The sequence below is a fragment of the Argiope bruennichi genome, chromosome 11, assembly GCF_947563725.1.
Source record: "Argiope bruennichi chromosome 11, qqArgBrue1.1, whole genome shotgun sequence".
Lineage (NCBI taxonomy): Eukaryota > Metazoa > Arthropoda > Arachnida > Araneae > Araneidae > Argiope > Argiope bruennichi.
The window spans coordinates 38,459,614-38,481,596 of NC_079161.1; the positions used below are offsets into that span (position 1 = coordinate 38,459,614).

General features: G+C 45.3%; 1 protein-coding gene across 1 annotated transcript; it reads left to right on the plus strand.

Moving 5' to 3' along the window:
• The first annotated feature begins 4,350 nt into the window (after window positions 1-4,350).
• On the plus strand, window positions 4,351-20,558 carry LOC129957242 (mucin-19-like). The gene has a single exon (XM_056069488.1). The coding sequence runs from the start codon at window positions 4,375-4,377 to the stop codon at window positions 20,458-20,460; it is 16,086 nt and encodes a 5,361-aa protein (XP_055925463.1). The 5' UTR covers window positions 4,351-4,374; the 3' UTR covers window positions 20,461-20,558.
• Window positions 20,559-21,983: the final 1,425 nt, after the last annotated feature.

Sequence of the window (21,983 nt, forward strand, 5' to 3'; positions counted from 1 at the left end):
TTAAACGTTTAAAAAATTTCATTCAAATATTTATATTTAATGAATGCAGTTTCTAATGTGTTAGATGTATCTCTTCGAAGTTAGGTTATCCTGATGTTATTAGAAGGCAATTATTGTATATGTCAGACTCTATTCATTATTATTTCATTTAAACGTTAAGAGAATTAAAATTTAAGCATTAATTTCATTTAAACGTTAAAAAAATACATTCAAATATATATATTCAATGAATGCAGATTTTAATGTTTGAGACGTAAATTCAATCGAACTTATATTATCCTGACTATATCAGGAAGCATATACAGTATATGTCAAAGTCGGTGTGTTTTTAATTTAAAATTAGAATTTTTTTTAATCCTGAATAAAGCTCAGTACAAAAATATGTAAAGCTTAAAAATTAAAATCATGTATCAAAATAGTTATTAACTCAAAAATCGAATCATTTTAATAATTAGTTTAAAATAAAATATATCTATCTAGTTACTGATTTAACAGTCATTTTTCAAAAAAAATTTTATGTTCAACGCGTGTTCAGATCTGTCCTCGTATGTATAATAAAATGAAATTTTGTGATATTTATTTTATAAATACCAACCTAACAAGCTTGCTTAACATTGATGAGGGAAATATCAAAAAAATTTATGGGTGGCTTTGGTATGCGTATGTGCTTGGAATATCTACAAAAAAACAGGAAGAAAAGAGCACTATGAAATTTCAGAGAATTTAATCAGCTTTGGTACTACAGAAAACATTCAATTATAAACTTAAATATTCAGTTTAAGTAAGTTTACCATAAAGACACCTGCTGAGTTTATGCTGTCGTATATACCTTAAAATAAAATTTACTTTATTTAACAAGTTGTCTAACCTGCATCATAAAATAGTTTGTCAGACGAAAAACACATTAAAAATTCTACTGTGTCTTGTTTTAAAGCTTACATTGTCCGTAAAGAAAAACAAGGGATACGCACAACAAATTTTATGGAAATTTGCTCAGCTTTAATTTTCTAAATCCGCTGATATAAAGAAATGGGAATAACGCGAAAACCATAAAATACTGCCTTTCATAAAATTAAAAAAAATTTAATTGCTTTTCTACTTAACATGCGAACTTTTTTCAAACTTTCATTAAAAAGAGGGACTGTATTGTAATAAAATCAAGACAAAAGAATGATACAATGTTTTGCAGTTGCCAAAATAGAAATTAAATATTATTTTGATGCCTAAGTATCGAGAAGAATAAAATTGATGCATCGACCCCTTATCAGATATGCACGACACTCCCTCCTATTTAATTAATTAGAGCTAAAACGCATACTAAAGAATTAAAAACTCTACAAAATAAAACAGTTCGTCATATCAATAAATGCCATGTTTATTTTTTCGGAAGATACAAAAAGATCTTTAAATAATTTCAATTAACAATTTCTACAAAAACCTCACCAAAAGACTCTTTCAAAAACTGAAACTATGCAATATCAATGCTTTTGAGGAAATAGAAAACTTAATACCAAATTTTCCCAAAAGCCCACGGACATTTATAAGTTAATAATGTACTTAATTACTTATAATTAAATGAGTTTAAATATTTTAACTATCATAACTCTTTTCTTCTTCTTCTGCTTCTAAATATAATTGATATTTAAGTCCATTTATCTATCACTGAAAAATATTTTATCATTATTTGTAAAATTATTAAATAACTATTTTTTTTAACTCTTTCTCTCTTTCAGTAATTTGACTAAGAACTTCTCAATTCAAGAATTCGACAAATACTAGATACCAGTGAACATTTCGAAGAAAAATTTATTATATAACTAATAGGAATATAAAGTCCTGGTTCAAAGTTAGTATTGAATATATTCATGAGATGTTATATTCACATAAGCCCAAGTGCTTATGTTACCTAGCTTAGCAACTAAATGTCAAAAAATGTGGTACATATAACATGGATTGTCATTTAACATACGATAGTTGGCTTTTCAATTTCCAATGAAGCGAATGTGACATTTCATTGAATAAATAAATAAATGCAATGAATAAATTAACTAGATGCGTTATACATAAAAATAACGATAAAGATTAGATTATGTTTAATATTAATAATAAACTCCAATCATTAACAAAAAAATTGCCTATAATAAACAGGTAAAATTTAAGAACTATTAATTTTGATTTCACTTTTTGTGTTTCATGTAATATTCTTAATGTGAAAACTATAATCCGCTCAAAAATATAATATTATTTTATTTAGAAAAAAATATTTATTATATAATATATGTATATATATAATTTTAATATATATATATATATATTAAAAATATAATTTTATTTAATTAACTCCAATAATACGATTTTATTTAGAAAAAAAACCGAATGAAATTTTTTTTTCTTAACTTTTCTTTCATAAACGTTTCCTTCTAAGGTAGCAAAAAAATTATTAAAAAAATGCGATGAGCTAGATGAATGAAATTTAACCTTTCGTACTTTCCCTAACATTTTAGATACTATCAAAGTTTGGAACATATTGATAATGACATCTGTGTTTCATTCATATTCATTTAACTTACAGATGCCGAATAAGATGCTCCAAAACACAAAACGTTAAAAAAAAAATTAATTGTCGATGAAAACCAAATTTTGAAACCAAAAGTTCGAAAACAATCGGCAAAGAACTATAGTAAATATCTAAATACAAAATGAAGTAAGAGTTGTGAAAATATAAGATAAATTCAGAGTATATACATCCTCACTAGATTATCATAACAGCAGGATCTTGAAGAGATACAAGCATTTAGCTAAATGATCGATTTCTTTTTTGATATGTAACAAATGAGCTCCCCAAATTATAGTACTGTTATTTTATTTTACCAATACAATAAAAATAATCAAACTTTGAGTTTCAATCTATGGCATCCATTAATTAATTATCCAACTATAATCCATTTTAATCCTTTAATAGTTAACATTTCATAACTAAAGATTAAAAGCCATGCCTCGAAAAAGAATTCTGTACATTAAAAGAGAGCTTGAACTTCATATTACAAAAACTTGGTGTATTGGTTTCACCAAGTTTCACCAATATATATATATATATAATCCTTAAATTATTACCTAATAAGTAAAAAAAAAAAAAAAAGTCGAAGGACTTCGACCATTTTTAAAAATATTTATAGAAAAATGTAAACAGTTCGGGAAAAATGGCATGGCAGACACAAGATTATTAGATATATTATACAAATATAGCATTTTTCCATCGAATACAAATTTATTTTATAAGCGAAAGAGAAGAGATAGATTAATTTTTTAAAACTTATAATTTTTGCCATTACATGCGTGCAAAACAATATTGTTCAACCAGAATTAACAAAAAATACGACAAAAAGACAAAATATTCATGTTCTGAGGAAAAAGCTGGAAACAAAATTTTAGTATTTATATGTAAAACACGCGAGCTTCATTTCTGCTTCTAGCTACTGTTATACTAACTGCTATTTTATACAATATCGGAAACGGGGTCTAATTTGTTATACCGATCTTTTTCCGAATCACGAATAAATAAACATGATGAGACGAGAAAAAAAAATTAAAATTGTATTTATTTATTCATTTGCTATTCAATCACAAAAAAATTAAAAAGGAAATTTAAGAAAAAATTTTCAGAAATAAAATTTCGCTCATTTTTAATCAACAATTTTTTTAAAAAAGGAAACAATTAACGGAAAAAGCTGCCACACCTCATCAAATTGAAGACATTACTTCAATACAGAATAAATAATCATTGTTTCCTCAGATGAGAACTTTTAATAATTCAGATCTTAAAAGTTGGATTGGTAAAATAACAAATTCACAATTCATAAATCAAGAAAATATATTCCTTTTTTTTCAAACAAACTTAAAAAATCAGGAAATAATTTAACTTCTTCTAATTAAAGAGCTAAATTATAATCAATAAAAAATAAATATGAAAGAAATTTAACATTCGAGATGAAAGGTATAACCTTAAACCAAAAATGAATACAGGAATTGAATCTTCCTGTTACACTGGGGATTCTAGCACTTTACTGAACGTTAAAATATGTAAATAAGAATATCGTCCCTCTTACATTTCGAAAAATCAAATGAATAATTGTTTTTTTAATGACAATTTGCATTCAAATCGTGAGCTCTCTTAAAACTATTTTACGATACAACGTTTTAGAGAGTAATAAAAGAATCACAAGATGAAAAGGGAAATATTCATTAATTGGATGAAATAAAATCAAAAACAGACGGCAGTATTTCCACCTGCGCGGTGTCACGATCTCTCAAGTATAAAAGGAGGATGGATAACTAGCTGAAGTACGTTCGGTTGAACAACTCAGTTATTCAGCCATGAATTGGTTAACTACTCTTGCTTTCGCAGTTCTACTGCTTTCAGTACAGTACGATGCGGTGCAAAGCGCGTCACCTTTGTCAAGGAGTCCTTGGGCCAATCCAGCCAAAGCAGGATCGTTGATGAACTGTCTTATCAACAGAATCTCTAGCTCAAATGTCTTGCCTCAACAAGATAAAGATGACTTAGAATCCATTATGGACACACTGATGTCTGCAATAACAGGGGCCAGTGCCAAAGGCAAAAGCTCTGCTGCGCAGTTGCAGGCCATCAATATGGCAGTTGCATCTTCCCTGGCAGAACTAGTCGTTGCCGAAGACGCAAGCAATCAGGCAAGCATTGCTGTAAAGACGCAGGCCCTTTCAGGAGCACTACAGCAATGTTTCCAAGCAGTCATGGGCACGGTCGACCGAAAATTCATCAACGAAATAAACGATTTGATAACAATGTTTGCCAGAGAAGCTGCCAGCGAAAGTAATGAAATTCCTGACCAAGGATCATTCTCCGCAAGCGGATCGTCTGCTTCATCTTCGTATCAAGCAGCAAGTCAAAGTTTCCAAGGATCATCTCAAACTACAGGCGGATTTAGTTCATACTCTCAACCTCAAGTTTCGCAGCCAGCAACTTTCGGCACTGGGTCAGTCGGATACACTGGTGGATCTGGGACATATGATGGAGGATTGCAATCAGGCTCAATTACAGGCGGAACTTCTTTCGGCCAAACAACTGCTGCATCAACCAGTTTCTCTCAAACAGGAGCTTCATCTACCAGTGGCGCCGGTTACACGGGGCCTGCTGGCTATACTGGACCTGTGAGTGGAGGATCACAGTTCGGTTCTGATTCAGGCCAAACGGCAAGTCTTATATCCAGAGTTGCAAACGCACTTTCCAATACGTCTACATTGAGAACAGTCCTTAGAAGAGGGGTATCCCAACAAATTGCGTCTAGTGTATTGCGAAGAGCCGCTCAGACGTTGGCCAGTACACTCGGAGTCGACGGAAATAATTTGTCCAGAATAGCATTACAAGCCATTTCACAAGTGCCCGCCGGTTCAGACACTTCTGATTACGCTCAAGCATTCTCTAGCGCGCTGTTCAATGCCGGAATTCTGAATGCAGGCAACATTGACACTTTGGGATCTCAAGTTCTGTCAGCTGTTTTGAACGGAGTATCAAGTGCGGCGCAAGGTCTTGGCATCAATGTAGATACTGGCAGTGTACAAAGTGACATTAGTTCCAGTAGCAGCTTCCTCTCAACAAGCTCGTCTGCGTCCAGTTTCTCTCAGACATCAGCTTCTTCTACCAGCGGTGCTGGCTACACAGGGCCTGCTGGACCTTCTGGATATCCTGGACCTGTGGGTGGCGGAGCGCCGTTCGGTCAAACATCAGGCCTCACCGCACCTACTGGCGGACAAGGCGCTTTCGGCGGTGCAACAAGTGGAGCGTCTGCTGGCCTTATCTCCAGAGTAGCAAACGCACTTGCCAATACATCAACATTGAGAACTGTCCTCAGAAGAGGTGTATCCCAACAGATTGCCTCCAGCGTGGTACAGAGAACCGCTCAGTCGTTGTCCAGTACTCTGGGAGTCGACGGAAATAACTTCTCCAGAATAGCATTACAAGCCATCTCTCAAGTGCCCGCAGGGTCTGACACTTCTGCTTACGCTCAAGCATTCTCTAGTGCGCTGTTCAATGCCGGAGTTCTGAATGCAAGCAACATTGACACATTGGGATCCCGAGTTCTGTCAGCAGTTTTGAACGGAGTATCAAGTGCGGCGCAAGGTGTTGGCATCAGTGTAGATAGCGGCAGTGTACAAAGTGACATTAGTTCCAGTAGCAGCTTCCTCTCAACAAGCTCGTCTGCGTCCAGTTTCTCTCAGACATCAGCTTCTTCTACCAGCGGTGCTGGCTACACAGGGCCTGCTGGACCTTCTGGATATCCTGGACCTGTGGGTGGCGGAGCGCCGTTCGGTCAAACATCAGGCCTCACCGCACCTACTGGCGGACAAGGCGCTTTCGGCGGTGCAACAAGTGGAGCGTCTGCTGGCCTTATCTCCAGAGTAGCAAACGCACTTGCCAATACATCAACATTGAGAACTGTCCTCAGAAGAGGTGTATCCCAACAGATTGCCTCCAGCGTGGTACAGAGAACCGCTCAGTCGTTGTCCAGTACTCTGGGAGTCGACGGAAATAACTTCTCCAGAATAGCATTACAAGCCATCTCTCAAGTGCCCGCAGGGTCTGACACTTCTGCTTACGCTCAAGCATTCTCTAGTGCGCTGTTCAATGCCGGAGTTCTGAATGCAAGCAACATTGACACATTGGGATCCCGAGTTCTGTCAGCAGTTTTGAACGGAGTATCAAGTGCGGCGCAAGGTGTTGGCATCAGTGTAGATAGCGGCAGTGTACAAAGTGACATTAGTTCCAGTAGCAGCTTCCTCTCAACAAGCTCGTCTGCGTCCAGTTTCTCTCAGACATCAGCTTCTTCTACCAGCGGTGCTGGCTACACAGGGCCTGCTGGACCTTCTGGATATCCTGGACCTGTGGGTGGCGGAGCGCCGTTCGGTCAAACATCAGGCCTCACCGCACCTACTGGCGGACAAGGCGCTTTCGGCGGTGCAACAAGTGGAGCGTCTGCTGGCCTTATCTCCAGAGTAGCAAACGCACTTGCCAATACATCAACATTGAGAACTGTCCTCAGAAGAGGTGTATCCCAACAGATTGCCTCCAGCGTGGTACAGAGAGCCGCTCAGTCGTTGTCCAGTACTCTGGGAGTCGACGGAAATAACTTCTCCAGAATAGCATTACAAGCCATCTCTCAAGTGCCCGCAGGGTCTGACACTTCTGCTTACGCTCAAGCATTCTCTAGTGCGCTGTTCAATGCCGGAGTTCTGAATGCAAGCAACATTGACACATTGGGATCCCGAGTTCTGTCAGCAGTTTTGAACGGAGTATCAAGTGCGGCGCAAGGTGTTGGCATCAGTGTAGATAGCGGCAGTGTACAAAGTGACATTAGTTCCAGTAGCAGCTTCCTCTCAACAAGCTCGTCTGCGTCCAGTTTCTCTCAGACATCAGCTTCTTCTACCAGCGGTGCTGGCTACACAGGGCCTGCTGGACCTTCTGGATATCCTGGACCTGTGGGTGGCGGAGCGCCGTTCGGTCAAACATCAGGCCTCACCGCACCTACTGGCGGACAAGGCGCTTTCGGCGGTGCAACAAGTGGAGCGTCTGCTGGCCTTATCTCCAGAGTAGCAAACGCACTTGCCAATACATCAACATTGAGAACTGTCCTCAGAAGAGGTGTATCCCAACAGATTGCCTCCAGCGTGGTACAGAGAGCCGCTCAGTCGTTGTCCAGTACTCTGGGAGTCGACGGAAATAACTTCTCCAGAATAGCATTACAAGCCATCTCTCAAGTGCCCGCAGGGTCTGACACTTCTGCTTACGCTCAAGCATTCTCTAGTGCGCTGTTCAATGCCGGAGTTCTGAATGCAAGCAACATTGACACATTGGGATCCCGAGTTCTGTCAGCAGTTTTGAACGGAGTATCAAGTGCGGCGCAAGGTGTTGGCATCAGTGTAGATAGCGACAGTGTACAAAGTGACATTAGTTCCAGTAGCAGCTTCCTCTCAACAAGCTCGTCTGCGTCCAGTTTCTCTCAGACATCAGCTTCTTCTACCAGCGGTGCTGGCTACACAGGGCCTGCTGGACCTTCTGGATATCCTGGACCTGTGGGTGGCGGAGCGCCGTTCGGTCAAACATCAGGCCTCACCGCACCTACTGGCGGACAAGGCGCTTTCGGCGGTGCAACAAGTGGAGCGTCTGCTGGCCTTATCTCCAGAGTAGCAAACGCACTTGCCAATACATCAACATTGAGAACTGTCCTCAGAAGAGGTGTATCCCAACAGATTGCCTCCAGCGTGGTACAGAGAGCCGCTCAGTCGTTGTCCAGTACTCTGGGAGTCGACGGAAATAACTTCTCCAGAATAGCATTACAAGCCATCTCTCAAGTGCCCGCAGGGTCTGACACTTCTGCTTACGCTCAAGCATTCTCTAGTGCGCTGTTCAATGCCGGAGTTCTGAATGCAAGCAACATTGACACATTGGGATCCCGAGTTCTGTCAGCAGTTTTGAACGGAGTATCAAGTGCGGCGCAAGGTGTTGGCATCAGTGTAGATAGCGGCAGTGTACAAAGTGACATTAGTTCCAGTAGCAGCTTCCTCTCAACAAGCTCGTCTGCGTCCAGTTTCTCTCAGACATCAGATTCTTCTACCAGCGGTGCTGGCTACACAGGGCCTGCTGGACCTTCTGGATATCCTGGACCTGTGGGTGGTGGAGCGCCGTTCGGTCAAACATCAGGCCTCACCGCACCTACTGGCGGACAAGGCGCTTTCGGCGGTGCAACAAGTGGAGCGTCTGCTGGCCTTATCTCCAGAGTAGCAAACGCACTTGCCAATACATCAACATTGAGAACTGTCCTCAAAAGAGGTGTATCCCAACAGATTGCCTCCAGCGTGGTACAGAGAGCCGCTCAGTCGTTGTCCAGTACTCTGGGAGTCGACGGAAATAACTTCTCCAGAATAGCATTACAAGCCATCTCTCAAGTGCCCGCAGGGTCTGACACTTCTGCTTACGCTCAAGCATTCTCTAGTGCGCTGTTCAATGCCGGAGTTCTGAATGCAAGCAACATTGACACATTGGGATCCCGAGTTCTGTCAGCAGTTTTGAACGGAGTATCAAGTGCGGCGCAAGGTGTTGGCATCAGTGTAGATAGCGGCAGTGTACAAAGTGACATTAGTTCCAGTAGCAGCTTCCTCTCAACAAGCTCGTCTGCGTCCAGTTTCTCTCAGACATCAGCTTCTTCTACCAGCGGTGCTGGCTACACAGGGCCTGCTGGACCTTCTGGATATCCTGGACCTGTGGGTGGCGGAGCGCCGTTCGGTCAAACATCAGGCCTCACCGCACCTACTGGCGGACAAGGCGCTTTCGGCGGTGCAACAAGTGGAGCGTCTGCTGGCCTCATCTCCAGAGTAGCAAACGCACTTGCCAATACATCAACATTGAGAACTGTCCTCAGAAGAGGTGTATCCCAACAGATTGCCTCCAGCGTGGTACAGAGAGCCGCTCAGTCGTTGTCCAGTACTCTGGGAGTCGACGGAAATAACTTCTCCAGAATAGCATTACAAGCCATCTCTCAAGTGCCCGCAGGGTCTGACACTTCTGCTTACGCTCAAGCATTCTCTAGTGCGCTGTTCAATGCCGGAGTTCTGAATGCAAGCAACATTGACACATTGGGATCCCGAGTTCTGTCAGCAGTTTTGAACGGAGTATCAAGTGCGGCGCAAGGTGTTGGCATCAGTGTAGATAGCGGCAGTGTACAAAGTGACATTAGTTCCAGTAGCAGCTTCCTCTCAACAAGCTCGTCTGCGTCCAGTTTCTCTCAGACATCAGCTTCTTCTACCAGCGGTGCTGGCTACACCGGGCCTGCTGGACCTTCTGGATATCCTGGACCTGTGGGTGGCGGAGCGCCGTTCGGTCAAACATCAGGCCTCACCGCACCTACTGGCGGACAAGGCGCTTTCGGCGGTGCAACAAGTGGAGCGTCTGCTGGCCTCATCTCCAGAGTAGCAAACGCACTTGCCAATACATCAACATTGAGAACTGTCCTCAGAAGAGGTGTATCCCAACAGATTGCCTCCAGCGTGGTACAGAGAGCCGCTCAGTCGTTGTCCAGTACTCTGGGAGTCGACGGAAATAACTTCTCCAGAATAGCATTACAAGCCATCTCTCAAGTGCCCGCAGGGTCTGACACTTCTGCTTACGCTCAAGCATTCTCTAGTGCGCTGTTCAATGCCGGAGTTCTGAATGCAAGCAACATTGACACATTGGGATCCCGAGTTCTGTCAGCAGTTTTGAACGGAGTATCAAGTGCGGCGCAAGGTGTTGGCATCAGTGTAGATAGCGGCAGTGTACAAAGTGACATTAGTTCCAGTAGCAGCTTCCTCTCAACAAGCTCGTCTGCGTCCAGTTTCTCTCAGACATCAGCTTCTTCTACCAGCGGTGCTGGCTACACAGGGCCTGCTGGACCTTCTGGATATCCTGGACCTGTGGGTGGCGGAGCGCCGTTCGGTCAAACATCAGGCCTCACCGCACCTACTGGCGGACAAGGCGCTTTCGGCGGTGCAACAAGTGGAGCGTCTGCTGGCCTCATCTCCAGAGTAGCAAACGCACTTGCCAATACATCAACATTGAGAACTGTCCTCAGAAGAGGTGTATCCCAACAGATTGCCTCCAGCGTGGTACAGAGAGCCGCTCAGTCGTTGTCCAGTACTCTGGGAGTCGACGGAAATAACTTCTCCAGAATAGCATTACAAGCCATCTCTCAAGTGCCCGCAGGGTCTGACACTTCTGCTTACGCTCAAGCATTCTCTAGTGCGCTGTTCAATGCCGGAGTTCTGAATGCAAGCAACATTGACACATTGGGATCCCGAGTTCTGTCAGCAGTTTTGAACGGAGTATCAAGTGCGGCGCAAGGTGTTGGCATCAGTGTAGATAGCGGCAGTGTACAAAGTGACATTAGTTCCAGTAGCAGCTTCCTCTCAACAAGCTCGTCTGCGTCCAGTTTCTCTCAGACATCAGCTTCTTCTACCAGCGGTGCTGGCTACACAGGGCCTGCTGGACCTTCTGGATATCCTGGACCTGTGGGTGGCGGAGCGCCGTTCGGTCAAACATCAGGCCTCACCGCACCTACTGGCGGACAAGGCGCTTTCGGCGGTGCAACAAGTGGAGCGTCTGCTGGCCTTATCTCCAGAGTAGCAAACGCACTTGCCAATACATCAACATTGAGAACTGTCCTCAGAAGAGGTGTATCCCAACAGATTGCCTCCAGCGTGGTACAGAGAGCCGCTCAGTCGTTGTCCAGTACTCTGGGAGTCGACGGAAATAACTTCTCCAGAATAGCATTACAAGCCATCTCTCAAGTGCCCGCAGGGTCTGACACTTCTGCTTACGCTCAAGCATTCTCTAGTGCGCTGTTCAATGCCGGAGTTCTGAATGCAAGCAACATTGACACATTGGGATCCCGAGTTCTGTCAGCAGTTTTGAACGGAGTATCAAGTGCGGCGCAAGGTGTTGGCATCAGTGTAGATAGCGGCAGTGTACAAAGTGACATTAGTTCCAGTAGCAGCTTCCTCTCAACAAGCTCGTCTGCGTCCAGTTTCTCTCAGACATCAGCTTCTTCTACCAGCGGTGCTGGCTACACAGGGCCTGCTGGACCTTCTGGATATCCTGGACCTGTGGGTGGCGGAGCGCCGTTCGGTCAAACATCAGGCCTCACCGCACCTACTGGCGGACAAGGCGCTTTCGGCGGTGCAACAAGTGGAGCGTCTGCTGGCCTCATCTCCAGAGTAGCAAACGCACTTGCCAATACATCAACATTGAGAACTGTCCTCAGAAGAGGTGTATCCCAACAGATTGCCTCCAGCGTGGTACAGAGAGCCGCTCAGTCGTTGTCCAGTACTCTGGGAGTCGACGGAAATAACTTCTCCAGAATAGCATTACAAGCCATCTCTCAAGTGCCCGCAGGGTCTGACACTTCTGCTTACGCTCAAGCATTCTCTAGTGCGCTGTTCAATGCCGGAGTTCTGAATGCAAGCAACATTGACACATTGGGATCCCGAGTTCTGTCAGCAGTTTTGAACGGAGTATCAAGTGCGGCGCAAGGTGTTGGCATCAGTGTAGATAGCGGCAGTGTACAAAGTGACATTAGTTCCAGTAGCAGCTTCCTCTCAACAAGCTCGTCTGCGTCCAGTTTCTCTCAGACATCAGCTTCTTCTACCAGCGGTGCTGGCTACACAGGGCCTGCTGGACCTTCTGGATATCCTGGACCTGTGGGTGGCGGAGCGCCGTTCGGTCAAACATCAGGCCTCACCGCACCTACTGGCGGACAAGGCGCTTTCGGCGGTGCAACAAGTGGAGCGTCTGCTGGCCTCATCTCCAGAGTAGCAAACGCACTTGCCAATACATCAACATTGAGAACTGTCCTCAGAAGAGGTGTATCCCAACAGATTGCCTCCAGCGTGGTACAGAGAGCCGCTCAGTCGTTGTCCAGTACTCTGGGAGTCGACGGAAATAACTTCTCCAGAATAGCATTACAAGCCATCTCTCAAGTGCCCGCAGGGTCTGACACTTCTGCTTACGCTCAAGCATTCTCTAGTGCGCTGTTCAATGCCGGAGTTCTGAATGCAAGCAACATTGACACATTGGGATCCCGAGTTCTGTCAGCAGTTTTGAACGGAGTATCAAGTGCGGCGCAAGGTGTTGGCATCAGTGTAGATAGCGGCAGTGTACAAAGTGACATTAGTTCCAGTAGTAGCTTCCTCTCAACAAGCTCGTCTGCGTCCAGTTTCTCTCAGACATCAGCTTCTTCTACCAGCGGTGCTGGCTACACAGGGCCTGCTGGACCTTCTGGATATCCTGGACCTGTGGGTGGCGGAGCGCCGTTCGGTCAAACATCAGGCCTCACCGCACCTACTGGCGGACAAGGCGCTTTCGGCGGTGCAACAAGTGGAGCGTCTGCTGGCCTCATCTCCAGAGTAGCAAACGCACTTGCCAATACATCAACATTGAGAACTGTCCTCAGAAGAGGTGTATCCCAACAGATTGCCTCCAGCGTGGTACAGAGAGCCGCTCAGTCGTTGTCCAGTACTCTGGGAGTCGACGGAAATAACTTCTCCAGAATAGCATTACAAGCCATCTCTCAAGTGCCCGCAGGGTCTGACACTTCTGCTTACGCTCAAGCATTCTCTAGTGCGCTGTTCAATGCCGGAGTTCTGAATGCAAGCAACATTGACACATTGGGATCCCGAGTTCTGTCAGCAGTTTTGAACGGAGTATCAAGTGCGGCGCAAGGTGTTGGCATCAGTGTAGATAGCGGCAGTGTACAAAGTGACATTAGTTCCAGTAGCAGCTTCCTCTCAACAAGCTCGTCTGCGTCCAGTTTCTCTCAGACATCAGCTTCTTCTACCAGCGGTGCTGGCTACACAGGGCCTGCTGGACCTTCTGGATATCCTGGACCTGTGGGTGGCGGAGCGCCGTTCGGTCAAACATCAGGCCTCACCGCACCTACTGGCGGACAAGGCGCTTTCGGCGGTGCAACAAGTGGAGCGTCTGCTGGCCTCATCTCCAGAGTAGCAAACGCACTTGCCAATACATCAACATTGAGAACTGTCCTCAGAAGAGGTGTATCCCAACAGATTGCCTCCAGCGTGGTACAGAGAGCCGCTCAGTCGTTGTCCAGTACTCTGGGAGTCGACGGAAATAACTTCTCCAGAATAGCATTACAAGCCATCTCTCAAGTGCCCGCAGGGTCTGACACTTCTGCTTACGCTCAAGCATTCTCTAGTGCGCTGTTCAATGCCGGAGTTCTGAATGCAAGCAACATTGACACATTGGGATCCCGAGTTCTGTCAGCAGTTTTGAACGGAGTATCAAGTGCGGCGCAAGGTGTTGGCATCAGTGTAGATAGCGGCAGTGTACAAAGTGACATTAGTTCCAGTAGCAGCTTCCTCTCAACAAGCTCGTCTGCGTCCAGTTTCTCTCAGACATCAGCTTCTTCTACCAGCGGTGCTGGCTACACAGGGCCTGCTGGACCTTCTGGATATCCTGGACCTGTGGGTGGCGGAGCGCCGTTCGGTCAAACATCAGGCCTCACCGCACCTACTGGCGGACAAGGCGCTTTCGGCGGTGCAACAAGTGGAGCGTCTGCTGGCCTCATCTCCAGAGTAGCAAACGCACTTGCCAATACATCAACATTGAGAACTGTCCTCAGAAGAGGTGTATCCCAACAGATTGCCTCCAGCGTGGTACAGAGAGCCGCTCAGTCGTTGTCCAGTACTCTGGGAGTCGACGGAAATAACTTCTCCAGAATAGCATTACAAGCCATCTCTCAAGTGCCCGCAGGGTCTGACACTTCTGCTTACGCTCAAGCATTCTCTAGTGCGCTGTTCAATGCCGGAGTTCTGAATGCAAGCAACATTGACACATTGGGATCCCGAGTTCTGTCAGCAGTTTTGAACGGAGTATCAAGTGCGGCGCAAGGTGTTGGCATCAGTGTAGATAGCGGCAGTGTACAAAGTGACATTAGTTCCAGTAGTAGCTTCCTCTCAACAAGCTCGTCTGCGTCCAGTTTCTCTCAGACATCAGCTTCTTCTACCAGCGGTGCTGGCTACACAGGGCCTGCTGGACCTTCTGGATATCCTGGACCTGTGGGTGGCGGAGCGCCGTTCGGTCAAACATCAGGCCTCACCGCACCTACTGGCGGACAAGGCGCTTTCGGCGGTGCAACAAGTGGAGCGTCTGCTGGCCTTATCTCCAGAGTAGCAAACGCACTTGCCAATACATCAACATTGAGAACTGTCCTCAGAAGAGGTGTATCCCAACAGATTGCCTCCAGCGTGGTACAGAGAGCCGCTCAGTCGTTGTCCAGTACTCTGGGAGTCGACGGAAATAACTTCTCCAGAATAGCATTACAAGCCATCTCTCAAGTGCCCGCAGGGTCTGACACTTCTGCTTACGCTCAAGCATTCTCTAGTGCGCTGTTCAATGCCGGAGTTCTGAATGCAAGCAACATTGACACATTGGGATCCCGAGTTCTGTCAGCAGTTTTGAACGGAGTATCAAGTGCGGCGCAAGGTGTTGGCATCAGTGTAGATAGCGGCAGTGTACAAAGTGACATTAGTTCCAGTAGCAGCTTCCTCTCAACAAGCTCGTCTGCGTCCAGTTTCTCTCAGACATCAGCTTCTTCTACCAGCGGTGCTGGCTACACAGGGCCTGCTGGACCTTCTGGATATCCTGGACCTGTGGGTGGCGGAGCGCCGTTCGGTCAAACATCAGGCCTCACCGCACCTACTGGCGGACAAGGCGCTTTCGGCGGTGCAACAAGTGGAGCGTCTGCTGGCCTTATCTCCAGAGTAGCAAACGCACTTGCCAATACATCAACATTGAGAACTGTCCTCAGAAGAGGTGTATCCCAACAGATTGCCTCCAGCGTGGTACAGAGAGCCGCTCAGTCGTTGTCCAGTACTCTGGGAGTCGACGGAAATAACTTCTCCAGAATAGCATTACAAGCCATCTCTCAAGTGCCCGCAGGGTCTGACACTTCTGCTTACGCTCAAGCATTCTCTAGTGCGCTGTTCAATGCCGGAGTTCTGAATGCAAGCAACATTGACACATTGGGATCCCGAGTTCTGTCAGCAGTTTTGAACGGAGTATCAAGTGCGGCGCAAGGTGTTGGCATCAGTGTAGATAGCGGCAGTGTACAAAGTGACATTAGTTCCAGTAGCAGCTTCCTCTCAACAAGCTCGTCTGCGTCCAGTTTCTCTCAGACATCAGCTTCTTCTACCAGCGGTGCTGGCTACACAGGGCCTGCTGGACCTTCTGGATATCCTGGACCTGTGGGTGGCGGAGCGCCGTTCGGTCAAACATCAGGCCTCACCGCACCTACTGGCGGACAAGGCGCTTTCGGCGGTGCAACAAGTGGAGCGTCTGCTGGCCTCATCTCCAGAGTAGCAAACGCACTTGCCAATACATCAACATTGAGAACTGTCCTCAGAAGAGGTGTATCCCAACAGATTGCCTCCAGCGTGGTACAGAGAGCCGCTCAGTCGTTGTCCAGTACTCTGGGAGTCGACGGAAATAACTTCTCCAGAATAGCATTACAAGCCATCTCTCAAGTGCCCGCAGGGTCTGACACTTCTGCTTACGCTCAAGCATTCTCTAGTGCGCTGTTCAATGCCGGAGTTCTGAATGCAAGCAACATTGACACATTGGGATCCCGAGTTCTGTCAGCAGTTTTGAACGGAGTATCAAGTGCGGCGCAAGGTGTTGGCATCAGTGTAGATAGCGGCAGTGTACAAAGTGACATTAGTTCCAGTAGCAGCTTCCTCTCAACAAGCTCGTCTGCGTCCAGTTTCTCTCAGACATCAGCTTCTTCTACCAGCGGTGCTGGCTACACAGGGCCTGCTGGACCTTCTGGATATCCTGGACCTGTGGGTGGCGGAGCGCCGTTCGGTCAAACATCAGGCCTCACCGCACCTACTGGCGGACAAGGCGCTTTCGGCGGTGCAACAAGTGGAGCGTCTGCTGGCCTCATCTCCAGAGTAGCAAACGCACTTGCCAATACATCAACATTGAGAACTGTCCTCAGAAGAGGTGTATCCCAACAGATTGCCTCCAGCGTGGTACAGAGAGCCGCTCAGTCGTTGTCCAGTACTCTGGGAGTCGACGGAAATAACTTCTCCAGAATAGCATTACAAGCCATCTCTCAAGTGCCCGCAGGGTCTGACACTTCTGCTTACGCTCAAGCATTCTCTAGTGCGCTGTTCAATGCCGGAGTTCTGAATGCAAGCAACATTGACACATTGGGATCCCGAGTTCTGTCAGCAGTTTTGAACGGAGTATCAAGTGCGGCGCAAGGTGTTGGCATCAGTGTAGATAGCGGCAGTGTACAAAGTGACATTAGTTCCAGTAGCAGCTTCCTCTCAACAAGCTCGTCTGCGTCCAGTTTCTCTCAGACATCAGCTTCTTCTACCAGCGGTGCTGGCTACACAGGGCCTGCTGGACCTTCTGGATATCCTGGACCTGTGGGTGGCGGAGCGCCGTTCGGTCAAACATCAGGCCTCACCGCACCTACTGGCGGACAAGGCGCTTTCGGCGGTGCAACAAGTGGAGCGTCTGCTGGCCTCATCTCCAGAGTAGCAAACGCACTTGCCAATACATCAACATTGAGAACTGTCCTCAGAAGAGGTGTATCCCAACAGATTGCCTCCAGCGTGGTACAGAGAGCCGCTCAGTCGTTGTCCAGTACTCTGGGAGTCGACGGAAATAACTTCTCCAGAATAGCATTACAAGCCATCTCTCAAGTGCCCGCAGGGTCTGACACTTCTGCTTACGCTCAAGCATTCTCTAGTGCGCTGTTCAATGCCGGAGTTCTGAATGCAAGCAACATTGACACATTGGGATCCCGAGTTCTGTCAGCAGTTTTGAACGGAGTATCAAGTGCGGCGCAAGGTGTTGGCATCAGTGTAGATAGCGGCAGTGTACAAAGTGACATTAGTTCCAGTAGCAGCTTCCTCTCAACAAGCTCGTCTGCGTCCAGTTTCTCTCAGACATCAGCTTCTTCTACCAGCGGTGCTGGCTACACAGGGCCTGCTGGACCTTCTGGATATCCTGGACCTGTGGGTGGCGGAGCGCCGTTCGGTCAAACATCAGGCCTCACCGCACCTACTGGCGGACAAGGCGCTTTCGGCGGTGCAACAAGTGGAGCGTCTGCTGGCCTCATCTCCAGAGTAGCAAACGCACTTGCCAATACATCAACATTGAGAACTGTCCTCAGAAGAGGTGTATCCCAACAGATTGCCTCCAGCGTGGTACAGAGAGCCGCTCAGTCGTTGTCCAGTACTCTGGGAGTCGACGGAAATAACTTCTCCAGAATAGCATTACAAGCCATCTCTCAAGTGCCCGCAGGGTCTGACACTTCTGCTTACGCTCAAGCATTCTCTAGTGCGCTGTTCAATGCCGGAGTTCTGAATGCAAGCAACATTGACACATTGGGATCCCGAGTTCTGTCAGCAGTTTTGAACGGAGTATCAAGTGCGGCGCAAGGTGTTGGCATCAGTGTAGATAGCGGCAGTGTACAAAGTGACATTAGTTCCAGTAGCAGCTTCCTCTCAACAAGCTCGTCTGCGTCCAGTTTCTCTCAGACATCAGCTTCTTCTACCAGCGGTGCTGGCTACACAGGGCCTGCTGGACCTTCTGGATATCCTGGACCTGTGGGTGGCGGAGCGCCGTTCGGTCAAACATCAGGCCTCACCGCACCTACTGGCGGACAAGGCGCTTTCGGCGGTGCAACAAGTGGAGCGTCTGCTGGCCTTATCTCCAGAGTAGCAAACGCACTTGCCAATACATCAACATTGAGAACTGTCCTCAGAAGAGGTGTATCCCAACAGATTGCCTCCAGCGTGGTACAGAGAGCCGCTCAGTCGTTGGCCAGTACTCTGGGAGTCGACGGAAATAACTTCTCCAGAATAGCATTACAAGCCATCTCTCAAGTGCCCGCAGGGTCTGACACTTCTGCTTACGCTCAAGCATTCTCTAGTGCGCTGTTCAATGCCGGAGTTCTGAATGCAAGCAACATTGACACATTGGGATCCCGAGTTCTGTCAGCAGTTTTGAACGGAGTATCAAGTGCGGCGCAAGGTGTTGGCATCAGTGTAGATAGCGGCAGTGTACAAAGTGACATTAGTTCCAGTAGCAGCTTCCTCTCAACAAGCTCGTCTGCGTCCAGTTTCTCTCAGACATCAGCTTCTTCTACCAGCGGTGCTGGCTACACAGGGCCTGCTGGACCTTCTGGATATCCTGGACCTGTGGGTGGCGGAGCGCCGTTCGGTCAAACATCAGGCCTCACCGCACCTACTGGCGGACAAGGCGCTTTCGGCGGTGCAACAAGTGGAGCGTCTGCTGGCCTGATCTCCAGAGTAGCAAACGCACTTGCCAATACATCAACATTGAGAACTGTCCTCAGAAGAGGTGTATCCCAACAGATTGCCTCCAGCGTGGTACAGAGAGCCGCTCAGTCGTTGGCCAGTACTCTGGGAGTCGACGGAAATAACTTCTCCAGAATAGCATTACAAGCCATCTCTCAAGTGCCCGCAGGGTCTGACACTTCTGCTTACGCTCAAGCATTCTCTAGTGCGCTGTTCAATGCCGGAATTCTGAATGCAAGCAACATTGACACATTGGGATCCCGAGTTCTGTCAGCAGTTTTGAACGGAGTATCAAGTGCGGCGCAAGGTGTTGGCATCAGTGTAGATAGCGGCAGTGTACAAAGTGACATTAGTTCCAGTAGCAGCTTCCTCTCAACAAGCTCGTCTGCGTCCAGTTTCTCTCAGACATCAGCTTCTTCTACCAGCGGTGCTGGCTACACAGGGCCTGCTGGACCTTCTGGATATCCTGGACCTGTGGGTGGCGGAGCGCCGTTCGGTCAAACATCAGGCCTCACCACACCTACTGGCGGACAAGGCGCTTTCGGCGGTGCAACAAGTGGAGCGTCTGCTGGCCTGATCTCCAGAGTAGCAAACGCACTTGCCAATACATCAACATTGAGAACTGTCCTCAGAAGAGGTGTATCCCAACAGATTGCCTCCAGCGTGGTACAGAGAGCCGCTCAGTCGTTGTCCAGTACTCTGGGAGTCGACGGAAATAACTTCTCCAGAATAGCATTACAAGCCATCTCTCAAGTGCCCGCAGGGTCTGACACTTCTGCTTACGCTCAAGCATTCTCTAGTGCGCTGTTCAATGCCGGAGTTCTGAATGCAAGCAACATTGACACATTGGGATCCCGAGTTCTGTCAGCAGTTTTGAACGGAGTATCAAGTGCGGCGCAAGGTGTTGGCATCAGTGTAGATAGCGGCAGTGTACAAAGTGACATTAGTTCCAGTAGCAGCTTCCTCTCAACAAGCTCGTCTGCGTCCAGTTTCCCTCAGACATCAGCTTCTTCTACCAGCGGTGCTGGCTACACAGGGCCTGCTGGACCTTCTGGCTACGCTGGGCCTGTAGATGGCGGAGCGCAGTTCGGTTCTGTTTCAGGCCAATCCTCTTTCGGTCAAACAAGTCTTACGGCTTCTGCTGGCGCTCAAGGTGGTTTCCTTGGTGGTGTTCCATCTGGTCTGACCTCTGGTGCCGGACAGTCGGCTGGAGTATCTCTCATATCTTCTCTTAATTCACCCGTTGGATTGAGATCTGGTTCTGCTGCTTCTAGAATTAGTCAATTAACATCCTCTGTAACAAATGCGGTCGGCCCCAATGGTGTTGATGTTAATGCTCTTGCCCGAAGTCTTCAATCTAGTTTCTCGGCACTCAGAAGCTCCGGCATGTCTTCAAGTGATGCTAAAATTGAAGTATTGTTAGAAACCATTGTTGGTCTGCTTCAACTCTTGAGCAACACGCAGATTAGAGGAGTGAACCCGGCAACGGCATCTTCAGTAGCAAATTCTGCTGCGAGGTCTTTTGAATTAGTTTTAGCTTAAGAGATATTGATTGTTCGACTTCGAGATAAATATAATTTTTTTGAAATGTAACTTGCTGATAAAATTTCGTATTAAATTAAAAGCATTTTTGAAACGCAGTATTCGATGTCTTCCTCTATTTAAAAATTTTCTTTCTGAAAATATTGGTTTCTTTATTGAGAACGTTAATATAATTATGATTTTAGTAAGATCTTAATTGCATATGTTTTAATCAAAATCAGTTAAAATGCACCATACAGATTCAATTTTCGTATGGTATATGGGTGGCCTTTATCAACTGTCCCGAGATTATATTTATTATACATATTCTTTAAAAATAAGTATAAAATAATAAAATTATAATAAAAATTCAATATACGTGGTAAGAAATTGTCCCATATTTAAATACAAGTATTCGACCGATAAATAACAATTTCATTTCTTTTGTATTATGAAGCAGTAAAATAATTGTTTAAGTTTTTAAATAAACAGTTTTTCTTAAAAATCCATTAATTAAAATTATGTCGAGAAATTATTAGAAGAAGTTTGAACATAAGATATACATTCAGTTTTTGTTTATAAATTGTTTCTAAAGATTTTACCAACATTTAGGTTTTGAGGAAAAGCTAGTTAAAGACCTAATATAATATGAAGACGTAAATAAACAAAATGCAATATTTAAAGACCAAACGTAGAATTTAAATTTAAGCAGTTTTAGAAATAAAATTATTCAGAAATTAAAAGTACTGAATAAAAATTCTTCGATACTTTTTGCCAAAACTGGACTTTTTAATATAATATCTTATCTGACGGAAATGAAGAATTGTTGAAAGCTATATTATTCTACCTTCAGAAGAATGAAAGCTCAGAATTTTATACTTCATAAAAATTGAACTTCCTGAAAATTATTTTCTGAAAATTTGTTCATACATATTTTGAACCAGCTCGAATAAATGCTTCGGGATATTTAATGATATATTTAATTCTTTATCAATTAAAAATTATGTTTCTATTGCGCATGCTCGATATTCAAATTAGGCCAAAACAGTACGCCCAAGTTTTGTTGAGTAAACCTCCAAAAACAAAATGAAAACACTTGGAAAAAGACATTTAAATAAGTCACATTTATTTCTAATAAATATTTTTAACTTCGAAAATTATTTTGAAATTTACTGTTACTTAAAATATCTTTCAAATCTCTAATACTTGGTTTTAATGATAGATACTATTTGATATACCGAGTTGTTAACACTTTGATGAACAGTACAACCTTGGTGGCAGTGCCTGCTTAGACACTTCATACATTGCCTATAGGCGTAGCGTCATAACGAATAATTATAAAATTATGTGATATGACAGAAAGCATTAAGCCGTTTACGTCGTAAGTCTTTCTGTCGTATCCTGTTCATGAATTTGACGCCTGAGGGCGTATTGTCCATCAAAGTATTAATGCATATCTAAATTGTGACTCCCAATGTTTAACTAATTCTGTATCAATATTTAATAATACACTATGAAAAAAGTAAGTTAATGGAAACCTTTAA

Bases quoted from the DNA above. Each gene is read 5' to 3' on its own strand.
- LOC129957242 (XM_056069488.1), top strand. From the start codon at position 4,375: ATGAATTGGTTAACTACTCTTGCTTTCGCAGTTCTACTGCTTTCAGTA.